General features: G+C 46.7%; 1 protein-coding gene across 1 annotated transcript in view; it reads right to left on the reverse strand.

Moving 5' to 3' along the window:
- Positions 1-22,217, reverse strand: part of LOC100972336 (acyl-CoA synthetase medium chain family member 1) — a 64,929-nt gene that overhangs the window by 1,780 nt on the left and 40,932 nt on the right. The window contains exons 10-14 of the mRNA XM_063598071.1: positions 20,037-20,164; positions 18,268-18,367; positions 16,940-17,059; positions 9,314-9,482; positions 9,099-9,193 (exon numbers count right to left, since the gene is read on the reverse strand). Coding sequence (XP_063454141.1) covers positions 9,183-9,193; positions 9,314-9,482; positions 16,940-17,059; positions 18,268-18,367; positions 20,037-20,164 — 528 coding nt within the window. The 3' untranslated portion in view covers positions 9,099-9,182. The remainder of the gene's footprint in view (positions 1-9,098; positions 9,194-9,313; positions 9,483-16,939; positions 17,060-18,267; positions 18,368-20,036; positions 20,165-22,217) is intronic.

Here is a 22,217-nt window from a genome sequence, read left to right on the forward strand (position 1 = left end):
CATTTCTGAGCAGAAAGTCTCAGTTCTGCTGTGTGATGGTCATTTCTCTCCTCTGACCCCGAGGTCCGTCCTTTTGACCTCTCACTGACTTGTGGGTCTCTGGGTCTGAGGTCAGAACTCAGAGCCCACTTCTCAAGGCTCAATACTTCAAAGGCAATCCCTCAAAAAGCCTTTGGCCAATCCTGAACTGACCTTGCAAAGCTGTAGACAGCTCTGGGGCAGCACCGTCCAAAAGAAATAGAATGTGAGCCACCTGTGCAATTTACAATGTTCTAGTACCATTGCCAATAGTTTGCCAATCCTCTCCCTTGGAAAGAGATATGAGACTTGTTCTTCCCATTTGGTCTTTGTCCTGAAAACAACAAAACCCAGAAAGCAGCACCTCTGCAAGATTTCCCTGTGTATCCTTGCATTTTTGCAACTACATGGCCAATTGACAGGGAAAAGATCCAATTGATAGAGTGTCTCAAATTGTTCCAGCATATAGAACATGAATAATAATTATTTTCGAACTCTTGTTCAAAGGAAAACTCACTGACATGAGACAAGTGACCTTTGGCAATTACCATCAACATTTTATTATAAAAATGCTCATACATACAACATTGATTTGTTAACATTTTAATGAACATGACAACACATATCTACCCATCTTTCCATTCCTCTACCCATCCCTCAGCCCATCTTATTTTACATGTATTTCCAACTGAATTGGAGGCATCAACATACTTCCTGCTGAACAGTTTGGCAAGACTAACATTAACTAGAATTCAATATTTCTTTATAAAATTTTCTTCTAAAGAAGAGTGACATAGAAGAAAATATGCAAATCTTAAGTGTGAGTTTACTAACTTTGAAAAGTACATACACCAGCATAACCCACCTCCTTTTCAAGATCTACACTATTATGTCACCACAGAAAGTGAACTCTCCCTCTTCCTAGCCAATCCCTTTCTCATAGTAGGTTAATTTTGCTTATTCTGGAATTTCACGTATATAGATGCATGCCATGCCATAGGTACTCTTTTGTGTCTGCCTTATTCTGCTCAACACAATGTTTCTGAAATCATTCCCATTGTTGCACAGATCTCTAATTCAATCATTTCCATTTTGGACTCAGCATATTCTTAGTTTAACCTGTTGAATGGCTATCTCTTTTTAATTCGCCATCTTGAAACATTTAAAATTAAGATGTTTTCAAGAATATACAGTTAAATCCAAGGAATCAATGTAGGAATGTTATCAGAAGGTGTTGGAAGTTACTCAGGTGAAATCTTTGTCTTAATTCACATAAGAGTCTAATGGAATTAATATCAAGAATCTTAGAGAAACCCCATACTATTCATGCCATTTTTACGACCTCTACATTGGTTATGTTTAAGCACTAAAATTTGATACTTATTTCTGAATGAAATCATCTCTTTATTGTATTTTTTTACTTATGCTGATCTTTAAATAGCAAAAATTCATGTACTCTAAGAAAGAAGTATGATTCAGAGGGATTCTTTCATCATATGGTACATGACAAATAGATACAATGTCATATTCAATTTAAAACATAAGTAAATATAAGTAAATAAGTAAATAAAAGTAAATAACTTTAAAGAAAAGGTAATTACCTTATACCTAGCTTGTCTAACCCACAGCTGACAGGCCACATGCAGCCCAGGACAGCTTTGAATGCAACCCAAAATGAATGTGTAAACTTTCTTAAAACATTATGAGTTTTTTGTGTGTTTCTTATAGCTCATCAGCTATTGATAGTGTTAGTGTATTTTATGTGTGGCCCAAGTTGAAGAAAATTCTCCATCTTCTAATATAGCCCAAGGAAGCCAAAAGATTGGACATCCCTGCTTTAGACCAAGAAAAAAGACACACCACATTCACAAAGCCTAAGAAGACTACCAGCCATGCGAGAAGCATGAGACTGGTAATTTCCAATCTTTCTTGAAACAGTGGAATCCCCTGGTGATATCTGAGGGTGCACTTACTTCTTGGAGGAGGTTGAGGGTTTCTAAGGATAATTCTTTGTGACTGAAATATTGTAAATGTCATTGACCCTTCTCATTATTTCAACTGTTATTATTCCAGGTCATCAATTTTCTGCCTGGCCATCTTCATCCTGGGCCTGACTTTTTTTGAATTCCTTGGATGCTTAACATTGTTGTTGTGTTCCTGGGAATTATTAAATTTGCCATTTTCTTCTGGAATATTAGCCTTGGTGTGAGTATCCTGACTTCCTGTAGAGGTATACTTGTAATCATAAATAAGAAGAAATCATTTTAAACAATTCATGGTTCTGGACTTCATTATGAATATTGGGTTTTACCAAAAAAATCAGAAAAAAATAATTTATTCGCAGAAGAATTATAAAAATAGCTGCCATTTACATTATGAAAATTAAATAGGTTTGTGTTTGTTTAGTAGGATGCCAACAGAGCTTTTGGTCAAAAGTATTTTTTTTTTTTACCTTTGTTCTCTTTATCCATGAGGGCAAAGATCATGTAAAACAATTTTGAGCATATAGTAGTTGCTTAACTAATAGGCATTGGATGAGTTATTAATTTGTGATAATAGTTCTTTCCCCTTAAATCCGATTGTTTGTTATTACGTTAATTCTGAGTCCAGAAACACAAATTTTTTAAGTGTTGATTTCTTGGATTTTTCAATGTGCTATTGCGCTTATTTTAAAGGCTAGTAAAACTGATCTTCTAAACAATTGCTATTCTCCTAGTAAATGTTCCTTCAATGGTAATGGAAGCCATGTGCAGACAAGACACCCTGCAGCCCTTCAATAAGAGCTGGCAGGCTGGCTGGATGAGAGGCTGGCCAAGGGGGCAGCTAGAAGGCTGGTCCAGAGGAAGTCTGAGAGGCCGGCACTCAGACCTCTCAGAGAGACTGGCTGAGAGGCTGTCTGGATTAAGAGCCAGACAAGAGGCTGCCTGAGAGGCTGTATGAGAGGTTGACTGGTTGAAAGGCTAGCTTAGAGGCAGGCTGAGAGGATGGCTGGATTAGAGGCTTGCTGAGATGCTGACTGGTAAGTTGGCTGGCTGAGAGCCTGGACAAGGGGGTGGCTGAAAGGCTTGCCAAGAGGCCGGCTGGCAATTTGGTAAAGAGGCTGGCTGAGAGGCTGGTCCAGAGGATGGCGGCATGGGAGGCTGACCAAAAGGCAGGCCAGGAAGCTGGTTGGGAGGCTGTTTGAGAGACTGGCTGGGGAGGCTTGGAGAAAAGCTGGCTGAGAAGATGGCAAGCTGATAATCTCACTGACCGAGAGGCTGGCTTAGAGGCTTGCTGAGAGGGTGACTGGCTGAGAGGCTTATTGATAGGTTGGCGGGAAGGCTGGCTGGCTGAGAGGCCAGTCAAGGGGGTCTTGGAAGCTGGCCAAGAAGCCAGCTGCCTGGATGGCCAAGAGGACACCTGAGAGGCTGGCCGAGAGGCTGACTGGGAGGCTGTTTGAGAAGCTTGCTGCCTGAGAGGCTGGCTCAGAAGCTGCCTGGTTGAGAGGCTGGCTTAGAGGCTTGCTAAGAGGCTAGCTGGCTGAGAGGCTTGCTCAGACGCTGGCTGGCAGGTTGGCTGGCTGAGGGGCCACCCAAGGGTGTGGCTGGGAGGCTTGCTGAGAGACCAGGTGTCTCTCTGGTTGAGAGGCCAACTGGGAGGCTAGTCGAGAAGCCAGCTGGAAGGCTGGCTGAGAGGCTAGCCGGGAGGCTCCTTGAGAGGCTAGCAGTCTTGCTGACTGAGAAGCTGGCTGATGGGCTGGTCCAGAGGATGGCTGCATCAGAGGCTTCCAAAGAGGCAGGCTGGGAAGATGGCCTAGAGGGCTGTATGGGAGGCTGTGTGACAGGCTGGCTGGCTGAATGGGCTAGCGACTGGCTGAGAGAATGGCTGGCTGAGAATCTGCCTGGCTGAGAGAGGCTGGCTGCCTGAGAGGCTTGTTCAGAGGCTGCCTGGCTGAGAGGCTGGCTTAGAGATTGACTGAGAGGCTGGCTGAGAGGCTGGATGGGAGGCTGTTTGAGAGGCTGGGTGAGAAGATGACTGTTTCAAAGGCTGTCTGACTGACTGGCTGAGCTAATTAGAGGCTTACTGAGAGGCTGGCTGGCTGAGAGGCTGGCTGTGAGGTTGTTTGAGAGGCTGGGTGAGAAGATGACTGTTTCAAAGGCCATCTGACTGACTGGCTGAGTTAGAGTCTTACTGAGAGGCTGGCTGGCTGAGAGGCTTGCTGAGAGGCAGGATGGCAGACAGCCTGGCTGAGAGCTGGCTGCCTAAAAGGTCGGCTGAGAGGCTGCCTGAGAAGCTTGCTTGCTGAGAGGCCAGCTGGCAGGTTGGCTGGTTGAGAGGCTGGCAAAAAGGGCAGCTGTGAGTCTGGCCAAGAGGCTGGCAGTCTGGCTGCCAGTCTGGCTGGCTGAGAGGTTGACTGGAGGGCTAAATGAAAGACTGGCTGCATGGCCAAATGGCTGGCTGGGAGGAGGCAGAGTGGCAAGTGAGTGAATGGCTTGCTGAGAGCCTGGCTGTGAGGTTGCCAGGCTGAGAGGCTTGCTGAGAGTATGGCTGGCTTAGAACCTGGGAGAAAGTCTGGATGGGAGGGTGGCTGGCTGGGGAACGGGCCAAGGGGCCACCTGGGAGGCTGGCCAACGAGAGGCCAGATGGGAGGGTAGCAGAGCGGCTGGATGAAGGGTGGCTGCCTGAGAGGCTTGCTCGCTGAGAGTCTGGCTGACTAGCTGTATTAAAGGTTGGCTGTGTGGTTTCCTGGGGGTCTGGTAGAGGGGCTGGTTGTGAGGCTGCATGACAGGCCTTCTGGCTGATAGGCTGGCAGGCTGACAGTCTGGCCAAGAGACTTGCTGGGTGGCTTGCCGAGTGGATGGCTAAGAGGCTGGCTGCTTTGCCAGCGTAGAGGTAGGCTGAAAGGCTGGTCCAGAGGAGGCTGGCTGTGAGGCTGTTTGAGAGACTGGCTGGGAAGGCCAGCAGAGAGGTGGCTGGTTGGCTGGCTGAGAATCTGCCTGGCTGACAGGCTGGGTTAGAATCTTGTTGAGAGGCTGGCTGGCTGAAAGGCTTGCTGAGAGGTTGGCTGGTTGGTTGGCTGGCTGAGAGGTCGGCCAATGCCGGGCTGGGATGCTGGCCTAGAGGACGCCTGGGAGGTTGGCCGACAGTCCAGCTGGGAGGCTTGCTGAGAGGCTGGTTGGAAAGTTGGCTGAGAGGCTGCCTGGAAGCCTGGGCGAGAGGACAGATCGGGGGCTGGCTCTGAATCTGCATGGCTGAGAGACTGGCTTAGAAGCTTTATGAAAAGCTGGCTTAGAGGCTGTTTGAGAGGCTGGCTGTCTGAGAGGCTGACTCTTGAGACCTCCTTGCTGAGAGACTGGCTTAGCGGCTTGCTGAGGGGCTTGCTAGCTGAGAGGCTTTTTGAGGGCCTGACTAGCAGGCTAACTGGCTGAGGCAAGTCAAGGGGGCGACTTGGAGGATGGTCGAAGGGCCAACTAGCTCACTGGTCAAGAGGCTCGCTGGGAGGCTGGTTGAGAGGCTGGCTCCCTTGATGGTTGGGAGGCTGGCTGATAGGCTGGTCCAGAGGATGGCTGCATGGGAGACTGGAGAAAAGGCAGGCTGGGGGGCTGGACGTCAGGCTGTTTAGAGGCTGTTTTAGAGGCTGTCTGGGGAGTCTGGCCAAGTGCAGGCTGTGTAGTTAGCTGAGAGGGTGGAGGTGAGAATGGCTGACTGAGCATCTGCCTGGCTGAGAGGCTGGGTTAGAGGCTTGCTGAGATGCTGGCTGGCTGAGAGGCTTGTTGGGAGGTTGAGAGGTTGGCTGCCTGAGAGGCTAGCTCAGAGACCACGTTGTTGAGAGGCCAGCTTAGTGGCTTGCTGAGAGGCTGGCTTGCTGAGAGACTTGCCAAGAGGCTGGGAAGCAGGCTAGCTGGCTGAGACGCTGGTCAATGGGGTGTCTTGGAGGCTGACCGAGAGGATGGCTGAGAGGATGGCTGGCTGTGTTTCTGCCTGGCTGAGAGGCTGGCTTACAGGTTTGCTGAGAGGCTGACTGGCTGAGAGGCTTTCCGAGAGCCTGGTGGTATGTTACAGAGGATGGCTGCTTGACAGGCTGGCTCATAGGCTGCCTGGTGGAGAGGCTCGCTTAAAGGCCAGCTGAGAGGCAGGTTGAGAGGTTTACTTGCTTAGAAGCTGGCTGGCAGGCTGGCTGGCTGGCTGGCTGGCTGGCTGAGAGTTTGCTTGGTTGGCTATCTTAAAGGCTGGCCAAGCAGCTTATTGTGAGGCTGGATGGCAGGCTCTCTGGCTGAGAGGCGGTCTGTCTGACTGAGTGTCTAACTTAGTGTCTGGCTGAGAGGCTGCCTGGTTGAGAGGCTGGCTTAGAGGCTTGCTGTGAGGCTGGCTGGCTGAGGCTTGCTCTGTGGATGGCTGGCTGAGGCTTGCTGTGCGGATGGCTGGCTGAGGCTTGCTGAGATGCTGACTGGCCGGTTGGCTGGCTGAGATGCCAGCCAATGGTGCAGCTGGGAGGCTTGCAGAGGCTGGCTGGCTCGCTGGTATAGAGGCCACTTAGGAAGCCAGTCAAGAGGCCAGCTGGGAGACGGACTCAGAGGCTGGCTGTCCCGCTGGCTGAGAGAGTGGCTCATAGCCTGGTCCAGAGGATAGCTGCAAGGGAGGCTGGGGAAAAGGCAGGCTGGGGTCTGGCTGAGAAGCTATCTGGGAGGCTGGGGAAAAGGCAGGCTGGGAGTCTGGCCTAGAGGCTGTCTGGGAGGCTGTTTAACAGGCTGGCTGGGGAAACCAGCTGAGAGGCTGGTTGACTGGTTGGCTGAGAAGCAGGCTGAGAAAATGCCAGGCTGAGAATCTGCCTGACTGAGAGGCTGGCTGAGATGTTTGCTGAGACAATGGCTGGCTAACTGTCTTGCTGAGAGGCTGGCCATGAAGCTGTTTGAGAGACTGGCTGAGGAGGCTGAGCAAGAAGCCGGCAGGCAGGCTGATTGAGAGGCTGGCTGTCTGGCTGTTTGAGAGACTGGCTGTCTGGCTGTTTGAGAGACTGGCTGTCTGGCTGTTTGAGAGACTGGTTGAGCGGAAGTCTGGCTGAGAATCTACCTGGCTGAGAAGCCAGTTTAGAGGCCTGTTGAGAGGATGGCTGACTGAGAGACTTCTAAGAGTCTGTTTGAGAGGGTGGCTGCTTGAGAGGATGGCTGAGAGGCTGCCTGGCTGAGAGGCTGTCTTAGAGGCTTGCTGAGAGGTTGGCTATCAGGCTGACTGACTGAGAGGCTGGCAAAGGTGGTGCATATAGGCTGGCCAAGAGGACATCTGGGAGGCTGGGCAAGAGGTTAAATGCATGAGAGCCTGGATGAGAGACTGACTGGGAGGCTGTTTGACAAGCTGGCTGCCTAAAAGCCTGGCTCAAAGGCTGCCTGGTTGAGAGGCTGGCTTAGAGGCTTGCTGAGAAGCTGGCTGTATTAAAGGCTTTCCTGGAGCATGGTCGTCAGGCTGGCTGGCTGTCAGGCTGAGCAAGGGTTTATCTGGAAGGCTGGTCAAGATGCAGTCTGGGTGGCTGCCTGGCTGAGAGGCTGGTTGCCTGGGAAGCTGGCTGAGAGGCTGCCTGCCTGCAAGTCTGGCTTAGAGGGTTACTGAGAGGCTGGCTGGATTAGAGGCTTGCCTGGAGGCCAGCTAGTAGGTGGGCTGGCTGAGAGGCTAGCTGCTTGAGAGGGTAGTTGAGAGGCTGGCTGAGAGGCTGGCTGGGAGGCTGTTTGAGAGGCTGGCTGCCTGAGAGACTGGCTCAGAGGCTGCCTGGTTGAGAGGCTGGCTTAGAGGCTTCCTGAGAGCCTGGCTGGTTGAGAAGCTTGCTAAGAGACTGGCTGGCAGGTTGGCTGGCTGAGAGATCTGCCAAGGAGGTGGCTTGGAATCTTGCCCAGAGGTGGGCTGGCTCCCTGGTTTAGAGGTTACCTCGAAGGCTCACCAACAGTCTGCCTGGGAGGCTGGCAGAGAGACCCACAGGCTAGCTGTCTTAACGGCCAGCTGGGAGGCTGGCCGAATGGCTGGGTGAGAGTCTGACCTAGAAGAGGGCTGGGAGGCTGGGCTGGCTGAGCTGCTGGCTGGCCAAGTGGCCGGATTAGAGGCTGAGTGGCTGGCTGGCTCAGACACCTCAGAGCCCTGGTCCATGGGTTTTCTTAACTATCAACCGCCTCTGGACAGGTAGGGCTCTAAGAAGCTACAAATGAGCTCTAAATCAGGGGTTCCCAGTACACATCAGAAAAAAGATCACTCATCCTGTAAACAGAGACTAAAATTTAAAATAGAAACAGCCATGGATTGGAAGAATATCAATAAACCCTGAAAAGAAACAGCACTGCTCCTTTTCTTCAAATCGTATGGACATTTAAAGTTCTGTACATTTATAGCTACTTTAACTTTCATATCTGTCCAGGTACTATCAAAATGTAAGAACAGAAATGGACATAAAATGACGAGAAGTACTGAGAAAAGGTAAGAGTGTCAGAAATTAACTGAAAAGTTTTAGGGTTACACCTAGAATGTTAGAAGAGTAAGATCACATGGAAATTTAATTTACTAATGGAGTTATATTATATAGTCCACAATAAACAATTAAACAAAAAAATGAAGCTCCAAAAAATGTAAATAAATGCTTCTTTTCTTAAAGCAGACCTCATGGTGCAATATTGATCTATGAAGACATAGCCAGAAAACATCTGCTCTCATCAGCACATATAGCTCCCATTCTAAAATGTTATTGGTATTACTTTTCTCAAATGAAGGAAAAATAAAGCCTTGATGCTGACTGAAGGTGGAAGGGGAGCTGGTCCCTTTGCTTTCTAGGCTCCTCTTCTCAGTTAAAAGTAACCAAGATGTCAGAGTGGGGCAACGTCCACAGTCAGTGGAGGATCCTGAGCTCTGCCATTCTCAGGGGACCATCGAAAAGACATTCAGCTAGGGCATCTGAGAAAAATAGGGTCCTGCCACCAAGCGAGACACATGTTCTCTGTAGTAAGTGCTTAGAATTGCTTCCAGGAAATATAATTGTTACCCCACCTGAGCTCTCAACCCCAAAAGGAGAAGCAGGGTGTGTGGATTGTGCAGCAGAAGTGACTACCTTCACAGTGAGCTCCTACCTCTCCAGAAAGTGCTCTCTAGGCCCAGTTGTCCCTGGGCTGGCTCCTGACTCTTGTGTATCTCCATGACTCTCTGCTTTTCCATCATTTCCCATCTGGAAGACAGAGAAAGAATTCACTTGAAGAAGAATTAAAACACCAAGTTCTTTACTAGACACTCAAAGCTTCATCTTAAAACAAAAACATCCTTAAAAATGTCTATCACAATTACCTACCTGTGCTGCTTGTAGGCAGCCTTCCTCTCTGCCATCTCCCTCTACAAGGCTTTTGCACAGAGCTGTGGGGAGAAAAATACATCCACGTGCTGACCTGGCAGACTATGCCCAAAAGCAAGGGGGGAAAAACTGTCCAGTTGTCGAGGGCCTTTCTTATAGAAGGGACAATCTGAAAAAAACCAACACATGAGAAATTATATGTTGAGAGAGTCTAACGGCCATGGCATCATCCACATCAGCACCGAAGGAGCCTACAACTGTGGGGAGGAAGCTCCTTACCTTGCATCTGTAGTAGCTTTCTACTCACCCCCAAAGCTCTTGGGTGTCTTGAATTATTTTCCAATGGTTTAGAATCACTTTCATCAAATAAGCACCATTTCAGTACGATTTTAAATAATCTGCCATGTTTCTGTTATCCTCACAACTGCATCCTTACACTATCTATACACAGAAGATGTATTTCACATGGTTTTCAAAGTACAGTATGATCAAAACTGTTGCTATAATGATTCTTCCTCTTTTACTTAATACCTGCTGGGTTCTGAGTTCACATTGTCCTTACCCATTCTCATTCATCCTTCATTGGGCATCTTTGATTATAAAGCTCTAGTCTCCTTGTATTAATATCCTTGCCATATTTCACAGAGTAGAAATGGCTGGGCACAGTCCATTTGAAAAAATGTGGTTGATCCTACAACACGCTTTTCTAAGAATGACGGCAACGGATACCACCCCTACAATGGCAGAAATGAACTGAGTTTCTACACAGTCTGACCCCATTGGGGTCAGATGTTTTGCTACTTCACATGTCTTGGTCACTGATAAATCTTAAGGTATTTTGTTTTCTCTTGTGTGAATTCTCTCTTTCTCTAAATATTTCTTCTGACCATTTGTTTGTATTTCTGTGTTAACTGGGTCTAAACATTGTACAAAAGTTAAAAACAAAATACTCCAATGGAAGTTTCCCATGTAGCTGGTGTTCAGTTTCTGAACTCACTTGTAGGTGTGAATTTTTTCCATAACCAATTTCCCTTTTTCCTCCACCTCTGACAGCTGCCTCTCTTTTTCTGCTCACTCACATTCTTTCATTCTCAGCTTCCTGAGATGAAAACGGAGAGAAATGCACACACATGATCCACTTGCCCATGTGGGATTCTTTCTGCCATTCTGGCATCTGAAGGCCATGATTCAAAGGTCCCCCACTGCCTTCCCATACATGAAACAACTGATATTCAACACTGGGGAGGAAGAATTGACACCTCCCATTGACAGACAGAAAGAATTTAAAAAAAAAAACAACACTCTGGCCTGTTAGCAAGTCACCTGTAATTTCCAGCTCGTCTTTGTGGCTCCATAGTCCTATTCTTAAGTAAATAAGGACCATTAGAAGCTTCTATGAGATGTGCTATGTGTACTTCTGGGGTCAGTCTTGTGCTTGACACACTGAAAGCTCATTTTAGTTCACTGTGGAAAATCAGATCTCACCAACTCATCACAACTAACTCCATCAAGATGGAGCAGGGGATCACTCTTCATCTGACTCCTCCCATAGGAAGACCTGATTCTCATTTACAGGCTGATGCCAGAACCCAGACAATTAGCCTTTGAGAGATCCTTCCAGGACATGATGTCCTTAACCCTGCAGTTCACTACAGCATGTTTCCATGACTCAGGACTGGAACTCTTGTCATTGACCTGAAGGCAAGAAACTGTTCTTCTCCTTTCCAGGGCAAACTCATTTCCATACTATGGGGACTCCAACAGACAGCATAACTTCCTGGCTATGCTTGTTGGACCTCCAAGCTCTCTGCTGCAGATCTGTGGATCCGTCATTTACATTTCATGACTTTGAGATAGACTTGGGAAAAGACATCTAGGAAATAACTGAAAAATGACGTGAGAATACCTCACACCTGAACTGTACACTTCAACATTGTTAAGACGGCAATGGTCATGTTATAAATGTTTTATTATGAATATTTTACCACAGGTTAAAATGTTTAAGAATTTGAAAAGGAAGTAATTATCTTCAGTTCTCTAAGTTCTAGAATTTGTAACATTTCACCCCCTGCTCCTTCCCGATCCGGAGCAGAGCATCTTATTCTTTCCCTGCTCTACTCAGGATTCACTTTCCCTTATGTAACAAAAACATTGCAAATATTTTTTAAAATAATTACAAAACTTTACCTAGAAATCTGTAATTCAAATTAAAATGGAGATTAAAAATACAAACTCACAATGGTCAGGAAGCCAAGATCTTTTTTTAAATATTTATAAATTTGCATTACACTATTTGTAACATGTCCAAAAATATGTCCACACTGTATGGAAGAATGGGAAAAATATAAGAAAAAAAGGCTTACGGTTATAGATGAAAATATTACATAAAGACATGTTTATATATACACAAAACTGAGAGAGGACAGCTGCTGTAATAATAATACCTGGGTTATATTTCAACAAAATAAACACAGATTGTTGTTTAGCCCAAGTTTATAAAAACATTAACTTTTGAAAATTAATGTTCACTTTGCTGCTGAAACAGCTGCACTTCATGTCAGATTTTCAAAGTCCATAAAGATTTGCATAACATAGTCTTCCTGGAATTATAATTCAAACTGAGAGAATTGAAGTTAGTTAAAAACACAATACCAAGACACCAATAACAAGAGTTCCCCTTCATATTTTAGAGCATTGCACAAAAAGCAATAAGTAGCAACCTTGGAAATCCATATGGAAAGCAATAAAAACTTTCTGGGATGTATAGCCACTGCCACAAAAGGCACACATATTATTTTACAAACACTAGATTTATGAGTACTGGGGGAGAAAATGAATACGAAATGTAATTCAGACCAACTGACATACCAAGACTCACTTTTGTGCAAACAAAACGTCTCTAAAAAGCAGCCTCTGAGCTCTGCAGCACTTTCATCTTCAGCCTCACAGTGGAGGTGAGTGCGGCCTGGGCTCCTGGGAAGGACACACTGTTTCTGAGTAGCCTCTGTCTGAAAGGGACCAGGAGCTCTGGGCACAATGGTTAAAGATGTGGATCAAATGCACGAGAAGTACAAAGGCCATCTTTTCATTGACCAGGAAAACATCCCCCATCTTGGGCACTGTTGTCACATCTGACAACTATCTGGATGCAGCTTATCAGTAGTGGGCTCCTACCTAGATTAGGTCCAAAGGGGCAAGGAAAGCTTAGGTTCTGACAGTCGACGGCCATGAGCAAGGGGGAAGGTGGAAAATGCAATGAGGAAAACTTATCCAAGTCTTCAAAGGTGAGGTAGGGAAAGAGAGTTTAACTGATCTATGAAAATGCAGCCAGGTAAGGGGAAAAAAATTCCAACAAAGATTATCAAGACATTTCCTTCTTCATAACCTCAAAAGAAACAACAAATTCTTCTTTGGTTGGAGGTACTCATGCGAGGTGATTCTGCCTTGATGCAGTGGTTGCTCCCCATCACTAGACTTTTCCAGATCCCTCTCTAAGAATCTGGTGCATGCCGGTCAGAACAAATACTCTCATCTCTATAAGGTGCCCTCTCCTGAGGGTAGTAGTGAGGCTTATAATGTGAGGGTGGAAACTTTCAAAGTAAAAACCTGTCATTTCTTTATGTTTGGACACTCATAGGACTTTAAGACTCTTTCTGCTTTGGGTAAATCAATGATCTACACAAGACACATTTTACAAAACAAAGGTCAGTAGAGTTCTCATTCACATCCTGGTCATGTCACTCCTAGTGACTCTCGCATTGCAAACATCCCAGCAGGATGCAAGCCTTTCCTCTCCCATCTGATTGGCTTCTCAGGCTACCTTCACACCGATTGGACATAGACTCCCTGGAGGCAGCTCCCAAGAGGAGAACACATGGATGACTCCGAAGTTTCTAAACAAATCATCAAACCAGATGACACAAAACTCAAATGACATTTCACTTTTTTGTTTTGTTTTGTTTGAGACAAGGTCTCACTCTGTCACCCAGGCTGGAGTGCAGTGGCACAATCTTGGCTCACTGCAGCCTCCACCTCCTGGGTCCAAGCGATCTGCCCACCTCAGCCTGGGACTACAGGCATGCCCCACCAGGCTAGACCAACTTTTTTTTTTTTAATCTTTCATAGAGACGGGATTTTGCTATGATGCTTAGGCTGGTCTTGAACTCCTGGACACAAGCGATCTGCCCACCTCGGCCCCCACAGTGTGCGAGGAGTACAGGTTGTGTAGTTTTATGCCGCCTGACACTACCCAACAAAAAGGAAGAAACCCCATGGGTCCAGCATCTACTTACATGGGTGGGTTGATGGCTAGAAAACCCCTGCAGGAGGAGCCAAAACAGCAGCCACCACACAAGTATGTCCTGGTCCTCTCAGGGCACCCTGAGGTGGCCAGGACAGAGGTGGGAGTGGCTTAGGACTGGGGGAAGGAAGGGGATAGGGATGGGGGTGGGATTGCAGTTGAGGAGGGAGGGGGAGGGCAGGGAAAAGGAGGGAAGGGAAGGGAGGGCTGTTGGGCACCCAGAGCAGGAGGAAGACAAGGGGCTCTGGGAAAGGATCCGGTTCAAACTAAGTCCTCAAGCACCGGTGGGAGATTCAGCTACAGGTTAGAGAGAAAGGCGATCAGCTATCAGTGAAGCAGCAGGACACTTGGGGCAGGGGAGTGGGAGGCTCAGGAGCAGGACTCTGGTTTCCGCCAAACCTTCTCCTGTCTGGAAGCTGCCTTAGCAAATCCTGAGGCTTTATACTCCCTCTTCACAAATCCCCGGCCCGGTACTTGGTGCCTCACAGTGGACAATCCACAAGAAGCTCATGTTCTTCCAAGGTCCCCTCCCCCCACCTGAACCCCCACCCCCAACCCAAGGACAAGTCCTCTCTGGAACCTTCGCAGACCTTCTGATTTCTGGGTGCCAGCCCACTCTGGCCCAGGGTAGGGTCCTGGGGGGCACACCTCTCTTTCTCTCTTGACTTCTAGATCTGCTAAGCGCCATGCAACACCGCCCTGTCTAAACATACCGACACAGGGTCCCAGGCTCAACCCTGTGCCCCTGTCCCCACAGTCACCAACCCTGGCCTCTCTGGCATCTCAGGGCCCAGGAACAGCCCTTCTGAAGGCCCTGGAAGGGGCACACACCCAGCCCTGGGTTTGGAACCTGGAACATATCCCCTTCCAAGAGAGCTCAGGAGGGCCAGGTCATGCCTGGGTCTGTTCTCTCCACTGCCTTAGGAGTGCCCTGTGGAGTGCCATTGCCGTGTGGTTGTCCTGTGGGCTGGGGTCTGGGACTGTGTGCATGTCTGGATGTGTTAATCTGCACGTATGCACCTGTGCGTCTGAGTATCTGTGAGTATGTCACCGTGTAGCTGTCTCTGGATAGCTCTGTTTTTCTCTATCTTTGTATGCATTTGTGTGTCTTTCTTCCTGAATGAGTGTGTGTTTGTTGTACAAATATGTGTGTTTGTGACTGTGTAATGTGTCTCTGGGCATGTATGCCCCTGTGAGAGTGTCTGTGTATGTCTGTGTTCTGTATCTGTGTGTGTTGTTTGGTGTGTGTGTGTGTGTTGTGTGTGTGTGTGTGTTGTGTGTGTGTGTGTGAATTCGCCTCTCCTTTGGGTGTCCCTGATTGTGTCTCTATTTGAGTGTTTATGTTTCTCTTAATGTCTGTGTTCTCTGTTTCCCTGCCTGTAGGTCTGTGACTGTGTGTGTGTGTGTGCGTGCATGCATGAGTGTCCATTGTGTGTGGGGTCTGCCCTGTGGGGCTGTGTCTCATGGCCTTGTGTATCTGTGGTCTCCTGGTGTGTGTGTGTGTGTGTGTGTGTGTGTGTGTGTGTGTGTGTGTGTGTGTGTGTAAGCCTGTCTGTGGGCCATACTCCTGAGTGCCCAGGTGAAGCTGGGGCGGTTCTGTGCCTTTGTGTCTCTGTGCTTGTGGTGTCTGTTTATTTACCTGTGAGTTCCTGGGTTTGTACACCTAAGAAATTGGCAGTCACAGAGGGCCCTCTGTGGGTGAGAAGGGGACAATATGTGCTCCTCTCATTCCCAGGCTAGGCCCTTTCTGCCCCTGCTCTTCTGAGCCTCCATTGGCCCCCTGGAAGTTCCCTCTTAGGCCCCAAGGAGGGATGGAGAAAAGGGTCAGGTTACAGAATTCCAGGCCAAGGATGTGAGGAGGGCTCCAGATGCCTGGACAGGGTTACATTCAAAGAAGGAAAATTGTCTGTGGTCAAGGAATTCTGGACTACAGGGACCCTAGGCCCTGGGAGGGTGAATGAGTGGGGTCCTCTGGCAAGGGCTGGGGGACAGAGTTCCTGGGTCACTGGGAAGATCTGATATGTAGGGTCCTACAGGGGAAAGCTGAAGGCAGGGCTCCTAGGCCCATGGCAGGGCTGCAGGAGTCCTGGGTCCCTAGAGGTCGGGGCTCTCACTCACACACACCATAGGTTGGGATGCATGTGCACATGGGCATTATTGGGGGACACAAAGGCAGAAGCCCATTGGGTGGAAGATCATTGAGTGGAAGACCACTGGGTGGAAGCCCATTGGGTGGGGTGGCAGAGGTGGTCTGGCAGGCAAATGTAGTCCCCAAACCAAGGCTGACCACCCTGGACATCCGTCCTGCCCTGGCCTTGCTGGGGCCTCATCCAGGCCATGGGCAGGAGCCATGGAGCCACATGGGGCATCCCTCCTGTACCCCTGTGTCCTGGCTATTGAAGGGTGCTTAGGTCTACCCTGAGATGCTGGTGCCAGGAGGGAGAATCTGGTCCCAAGTTATCTCAGGTTAGAGATTAGGGAGAATTACAGAGGGAGGGCATTTAACATAGGTTAATTCCCTGAATAAATGCTCAACACAGGGTATTGTTGATATCAGTATTTTATTACTTGCGTTATGAGTGCTCACCTGGGAAATTCTAAAGATACAGAGGACTTGGAGGAAGCAGAGCAACTGAATTTCATTTAAAAGAAGGAAAACATTGGAATCGTGGCACTCCTGATACTTTCCCAAATCAACACTCTCAATGCCCCACCCTCGTCCTCACCATACTGGGGAGACTAAAGTGACCAGGGATTTGCCTTAGGTGTGCAGTGGGTTCTGAGTTCACTGCCAATTACATCTGACTAGTCTCCTTTTTCCGCAAATCCACAGTGATTGAGTCCTGCTGCCATTTCCTAACAATTCTCCACTCTCCTCCTCTGCCCCTCCACAGTCTCCCATGCAGGCTGACACCATATGGTGGCCTTAATGGAGTCCCCAAGTATTTCAGGTTCTCCCCCTGGCCCCTAGAAGGTGGATGTACCCATGGGATTTGCTTTGACCCAGGAGATGTGAGTGGAAGTGAAGCATGTAACCTTGAGGCAAAAGAGTTGGGAGCCATTGAGACTGACCACCCTCTCCTTCATCTCTTAGAGCAGCTGACAGGTCCCATATGGAGGCTGCTCCTTTATTCTGGTGGCAGAATGAGATGTGGAGGGCAGGGCCAAGGAGAGCCATGGAGGACATGAGGCATGAGCAGAAAAAGAGCCTTCAGTGTTGTAAAGCTCCATTGTTTGGGGCTGTTTGTTACCTACGGTGATACCTAGCCCGTCCTAGCAGGGAACACTTCAGGGGCACCAGATCCCTTCCATCTGCCCTCACTCACCTTCCTTGGGTACTTGTATGGGGCTGTCACTGACTTGACATGCTGCTGCAGTTCCTTGGTCAGCTGATCCTTGTCATGGGACAGGAACTGTGGGGTCAGGACAATAAAGGCCTTCACCACCTGCAGAATGAAGGCATGGGCTCACAGTGAGTGCCAACCTACTCCATAGCTTAAAAAGTCAATGTTTATTGAATGAGTGGTAAAACAAGGTGACACTGAACCCTACAGTGTTTTGGAAAAGGAGAGGACCAGGCGTAAATCCCTGTGTTTCCAATTCCCACTCCATGCCTTGAAAAGTTATTTGACCTCTCCTTAACCTCAGTTTTCTTTTCTGTGAAATGGGGACAATAAACCTTCCATTCTTCGTTTGGTTTCTTTAAAGCTTCCATGAGATAATACATATAAAACATCCAGCTGGATTTCATTTATTATTACTCCCGTCATCAATATTTTCATCATCATTTTTACTGTTATTATATATGTAATTCTGTGCCAGAAACCCAATGGACATTTCATAATTACTGGCAATTTATTATTTTTAGATTAGCAATGTTATCCAAGTTTTACTGCACAAGGTCTCACATATAGAAGGCGATCAAGAAAGACTTTTTTTTTTTTTTGAGATAGAGTTTCATTCTTGTCACCCAGACTGGAGTGCAGTGGTGTGATCTTGGCTCACTGCAACCTCAGCCTCCCAGGTTCAAGTGATTCTCCTGCCTCAGCCTCCCAAGTAGCTGGGACTACAGGTGCCCATCCCCCATTCCGCCCACCTGCCCCCACCATGCCTGGCTAATTTTTTTTGTATTTTTAGTAGAGGCGAGGTGTCACCATTTTGGCCAGCCTGGTCTTGAACTCCTGACCTCAGGTGATTGGTCCACCTCGGCCTCCCAAAAGGTGGGATTACAGGCATGAGCCACCGTGCCCGGCCTAATAACACTTTTCAATATACAAATGCATGTATGTTCGGGAGCCACATTGCTGAGATGCCATTCTGCCTCCACCCCTTACTCTAGCTGGGTGATGTGGAGAGATTACTTAACCTCCTCCTGCTTCTCTTTCCTCATCTATAAAAAGCATAAGTGTTCTTATATTACTACATTGTGTGAGAGTTAAGTGATTTGGCATATATAAGTGCTCATTACATAGTATCTAGCATCCTTTTATTCAGAGCTACAGAGTCCACACTGTCCCCTGGTGCCATACCGTGTAAACGCACATGCACACTATGCCCTTCCACCAAGGCTGCACAGGTAAAGCCTGGATGCTTCCCCTGCACCTGCTTTCCTAGTGCCCACGCACAGACATGATGATCTCTGTGTTCTCCTCACCCCCCCTTGAATCGGGTCTGGGCTGCCCACCACGGCTGACTCTGCCACCGCTGGGTGCTCCACCAAAGCGCTTTCAACCTCTGCAGGCCCGATGCGATACCTGGAGGATGAAGGGTTCTGAGGCAGATGCCAGGGCTGGGGTGAACCAAGTCCCCAGATCTCCTGCTTTGGAGTCACAGCTTCCTTTGGCACAGAGGGTGGAGGTCATAGGAAGCCAGAGACCCCTGACTTGTCTGTGTCATGGGCCCAAAGTGTAAAGACCTGGACATTATAGGCTGAGAAATACAAGACTCCGGTGCTCCCGGCTTCTTGTCTCACTGCCTGTACTGATGGAGGAGGGCTAATGTTTTGTATCCTCAGAGCTTGGCCCAAGCAGCTTCCCCCAACACGAAATCTCTTGGAAGCCTCAAACTTGGTCTTAAACATGCGTGCAAATTCTGCATACTATTTCCCATTGTATCAGCAGGATTTTCGGCTTTTATTATATATATTTAAGGCTTACAACATGATGTTTTGATGTACATATACATAGTAATGCGATTAAAACACTCAAGCACACTAGCATATCCATCGTCTCACATAATTGCCTTTTTTTTTCTTTTGTGGTGAGAGCATTTAAAATCTACTCTCTGTGCAAATTTCCAGTACATCATGTTTTAGAAATAAAAAAAAAAAAAATCCCATCCAGGCTGGGCATGGTGGCTCACACCTGTAATTTTAGCACTGTGGGAGGCTGAAACAGGGGGATCACTTGAGGTCAGGAGTTCAACACCAGCCTGGCCAAGATGGTGAAACCCCATCTCTACTAAAAGTATAAAAATTAGCTGGACATGCTCACTTGAAGCCAGGAGGCAGAGGTTGCAGTGAGCCAAGATCAGGCCACTGCACTCCAGCCTGGGTGACAATGCGAGACTCTGTCTCAGAAAAATAAAATAAAATAAAATAATAAAATAAAATAAAAAAATAAAAATCCCATCAATTTCTCCAAAATATCCAAGGGAAATTGTTGCTGTAATGTAATCTGCCTTTTTAAAAATCATGTAGGGGTTAGGGACAGGGGCTTAGAGCCAGACTACCTCAGTTCAAACCTGGATTGCATCCTGTGCTATCTTTGAATCTTTAGGCAAATTTCCTCGCTGGTCAGTGACCCAGTTTCCTCGTTAGTAAAATAGGGATAATAATCACATCTCCCATCCAGCTTTGAGAGGTGGGTTATATAAAGCATTAAGGACAGTATTTTCACATAGTAAGTACTCTAGGTTAGCTAAATAGTTATAGTAAATAATATATTTATACTAATAAATAATTTTATAATAATAGATTTATTATGCTCATAGATTTATAACAAATATATTCATAATAATAAAAATAAACAATAGCTAAAGCTTAGCTATTATTATTACTATGTTTGTCCTGTGACATTTCGTGCTGCATTAGAGGGGCACAAACATGAAATAGGCTCCCTGAACCTATGGAGACCAAGACAGAGTCTCCCTTCTCAATTCCACTCCCCCCACCCCACTGTAAATTGCACAGTGTCTTATTATGGCTCCTCTTCCAGACCCTCTTGAATTTCATTTTGCTTGATTCTTCTGTGTGCAGAGAAGGTTCGGGAGGTGCACTGAAGCCTGGAATCAGGGCACCATAGACACGGCTCTATTCAGATTTAGGCTGAAATTTCACCAGTGCATGAAAAAATGTCTAGGTAAGCAAAATTCCATGAGGCATGTGACGGCAACAACAGCCAGCCCAGCATCAGCCACACCTACCCAGAGGCATTAATGATGTCATCACTCCTCCCCAGGAAACAAATGTAGCCCTCTTCATCCATCTTTCCTCTGTCCCCAGTGTTGTAGAAGTCCCCACATTCCACTTCAGCTGTCTTCTCTGGGTCACCCTGCAAAAAGAAGAGAGCTCCTTTGTTGAAGGCAGTGAATTCAGAGGTGATGAGCCACAACCTTGGGTTCCAATCTGGGTTTGAATTCTGCCTCTGTTTCTACTCGGTACCTGGGCAAGTTTTGCCATTTCTGAGTCTATTTTCATTACATGTAGCGCATGATGCATGCGACTGCTCTATGAGTGGTTGTGATTAAACCAATTTCAATGACAATGTTTAAAAATATCAATTCTGCCACGTGCGGTGGCTCACGCTTGTAATCCCAACACTTTGGGAGGCTGAGGTGGGTGGATCATGAGGTCAGGAGTTCAAGGCCAGCCTGCCCAACATAGTGAAACCCCATCTCTACTAAAAATACAAAAATTAGCTGGGCATGGTGGTGCATGCCTGTAATCCCAGCTACTGGGGAGGCTGAGGCAGGAGAATCGCTTGAACCTGGGAGGTGGAGGTTGCAGTGAGCCAAGATCGCGCCACTGCAATCCAGCTTGGGCAACAGAGTGAGACTTCATCTCTCTCTCTCTCTCTCTCTGTATGTGTGTGTGTATATATATATATATATATATTCATTTTGTGTGACACTACACTAGAATGACATTTCCATTATGGTGTGAACCTTGCTTACTGCTATAAGCTCAGCATTCACATAGAGCCTGGACAGATGAGAGGGGTCAATAAACATTTGCTGAGGGAATTTTCTTCCCTAAATACTATCTCATTTCATCCTCACAGAAAGCCTATGAGTCTAGTATGTTTTTAAGTTAACTTTTCATTTTAAGACAAATGTGGATGGCATGTAGTTACAAAAAATAATGTGGATTGATGCCCTGTACTCTTCACTAGTTTTCCACAGTGGTACCATCTTGCAAAACCATATGATCAGTATCTTAGGCAGAATACTGACCTTGATACAATCCACCAGTCTTCAGATGTCCCATTTCACTTGTGTGTGTGTGTATTTAGTTGTATGCAGTTTTATCACATATGTAGGTTTGTGCTTCCCCACCTCATCAGGAAGATCTCTGATGGTGCTCTTTTATAACCACACCCACCTCCCTCTCATTTCCTCTTCCTCTCCTCTCACCTTCCCTGACCCCTTGCTAACAACTAATTTGTTCTCTATTTTTATAATTTTGTTGTTTCAAGAATGTTATATAAATAGAATCATACAGCATATAACTGTTTGGGACTGTTTTTTTTTTTCTCAGCATAATCCCCCAGAGATTCATCCAAGTTGCATGCACAAATGGTTTGATCCTTTTTGTTGCTGAACAGTATTCCATGTTATGGATGTAGCTGAGTTTTTGTTTAACCATTTACCTGTTGAAAGCCATCTGGGTTGTTGTCTTCAGGTTTTGACTATTTAGAGTAAAGCTGCTATGTACATTTGCATACATGTTTTTGTGTGAAGCTGGCACTTTTTTTGTAGCCCATTTTAAATAAGAAAAAAACCTAGGCTTGAGGGAGGCACATTTGCTTGCTCAAAGTCACTCAGCTGCTCGCTGAGAGGGTTGATATTTGAATTTAATTCTTGCTTCATGACCGATTCACTTGACCCCTAAGCAATAGCTCTTGTGGAACATGAAATGGTTTTAAGAGCTACCCGAAACAAACATTTTAAAAACATCAAATTACATCCCTTTTTGGATTCACTTCTGATTGTTCTGAGTATATCAAGTTGATTCTTAGTTTAGTGCTGATATGCTTTGAACTCTCTGGAAGTCTCAAGAGGAAGACATGCTTCAGGATCAGAGCTTCCAATGAGAATAGGATTTAGGGAGACTATGAGAAAATTGGTTTTTTTTAAGCCTATAGTTATGGTTATAAATGCCTTCTGTTTATGGCAAGTAATACTGTTTTCCACTCATGATATTAGATCAATGTGAGTGCCTTTATGGACTGAGTTGAGAGGTACAAGATGACATCAACAACATAAATGGAAGATGGAACCATACAGGAGTACAGTTTTTTTTTACACAATTGAAGTTAAGTAGGTATTAATTCAAATTAGATTGTTACAACCTTAGGATGTTGTATGTAATATAGTAATCATAAA

This window comes from Pan paniscus, chromosome 18 (assembly GCF_029289425.2).
Source record: "Pan paniscus chromosome 18, NHGRI_mPanPan1-v2.0_pri, whole genome shotgun sequence".
NCBI classification, from domain to species: domain Eukaryota; kingdom Metazoa; phylum Chordata; class Mammalia; order Primates; family Hominidae; genus Pan; species Pan paniscus.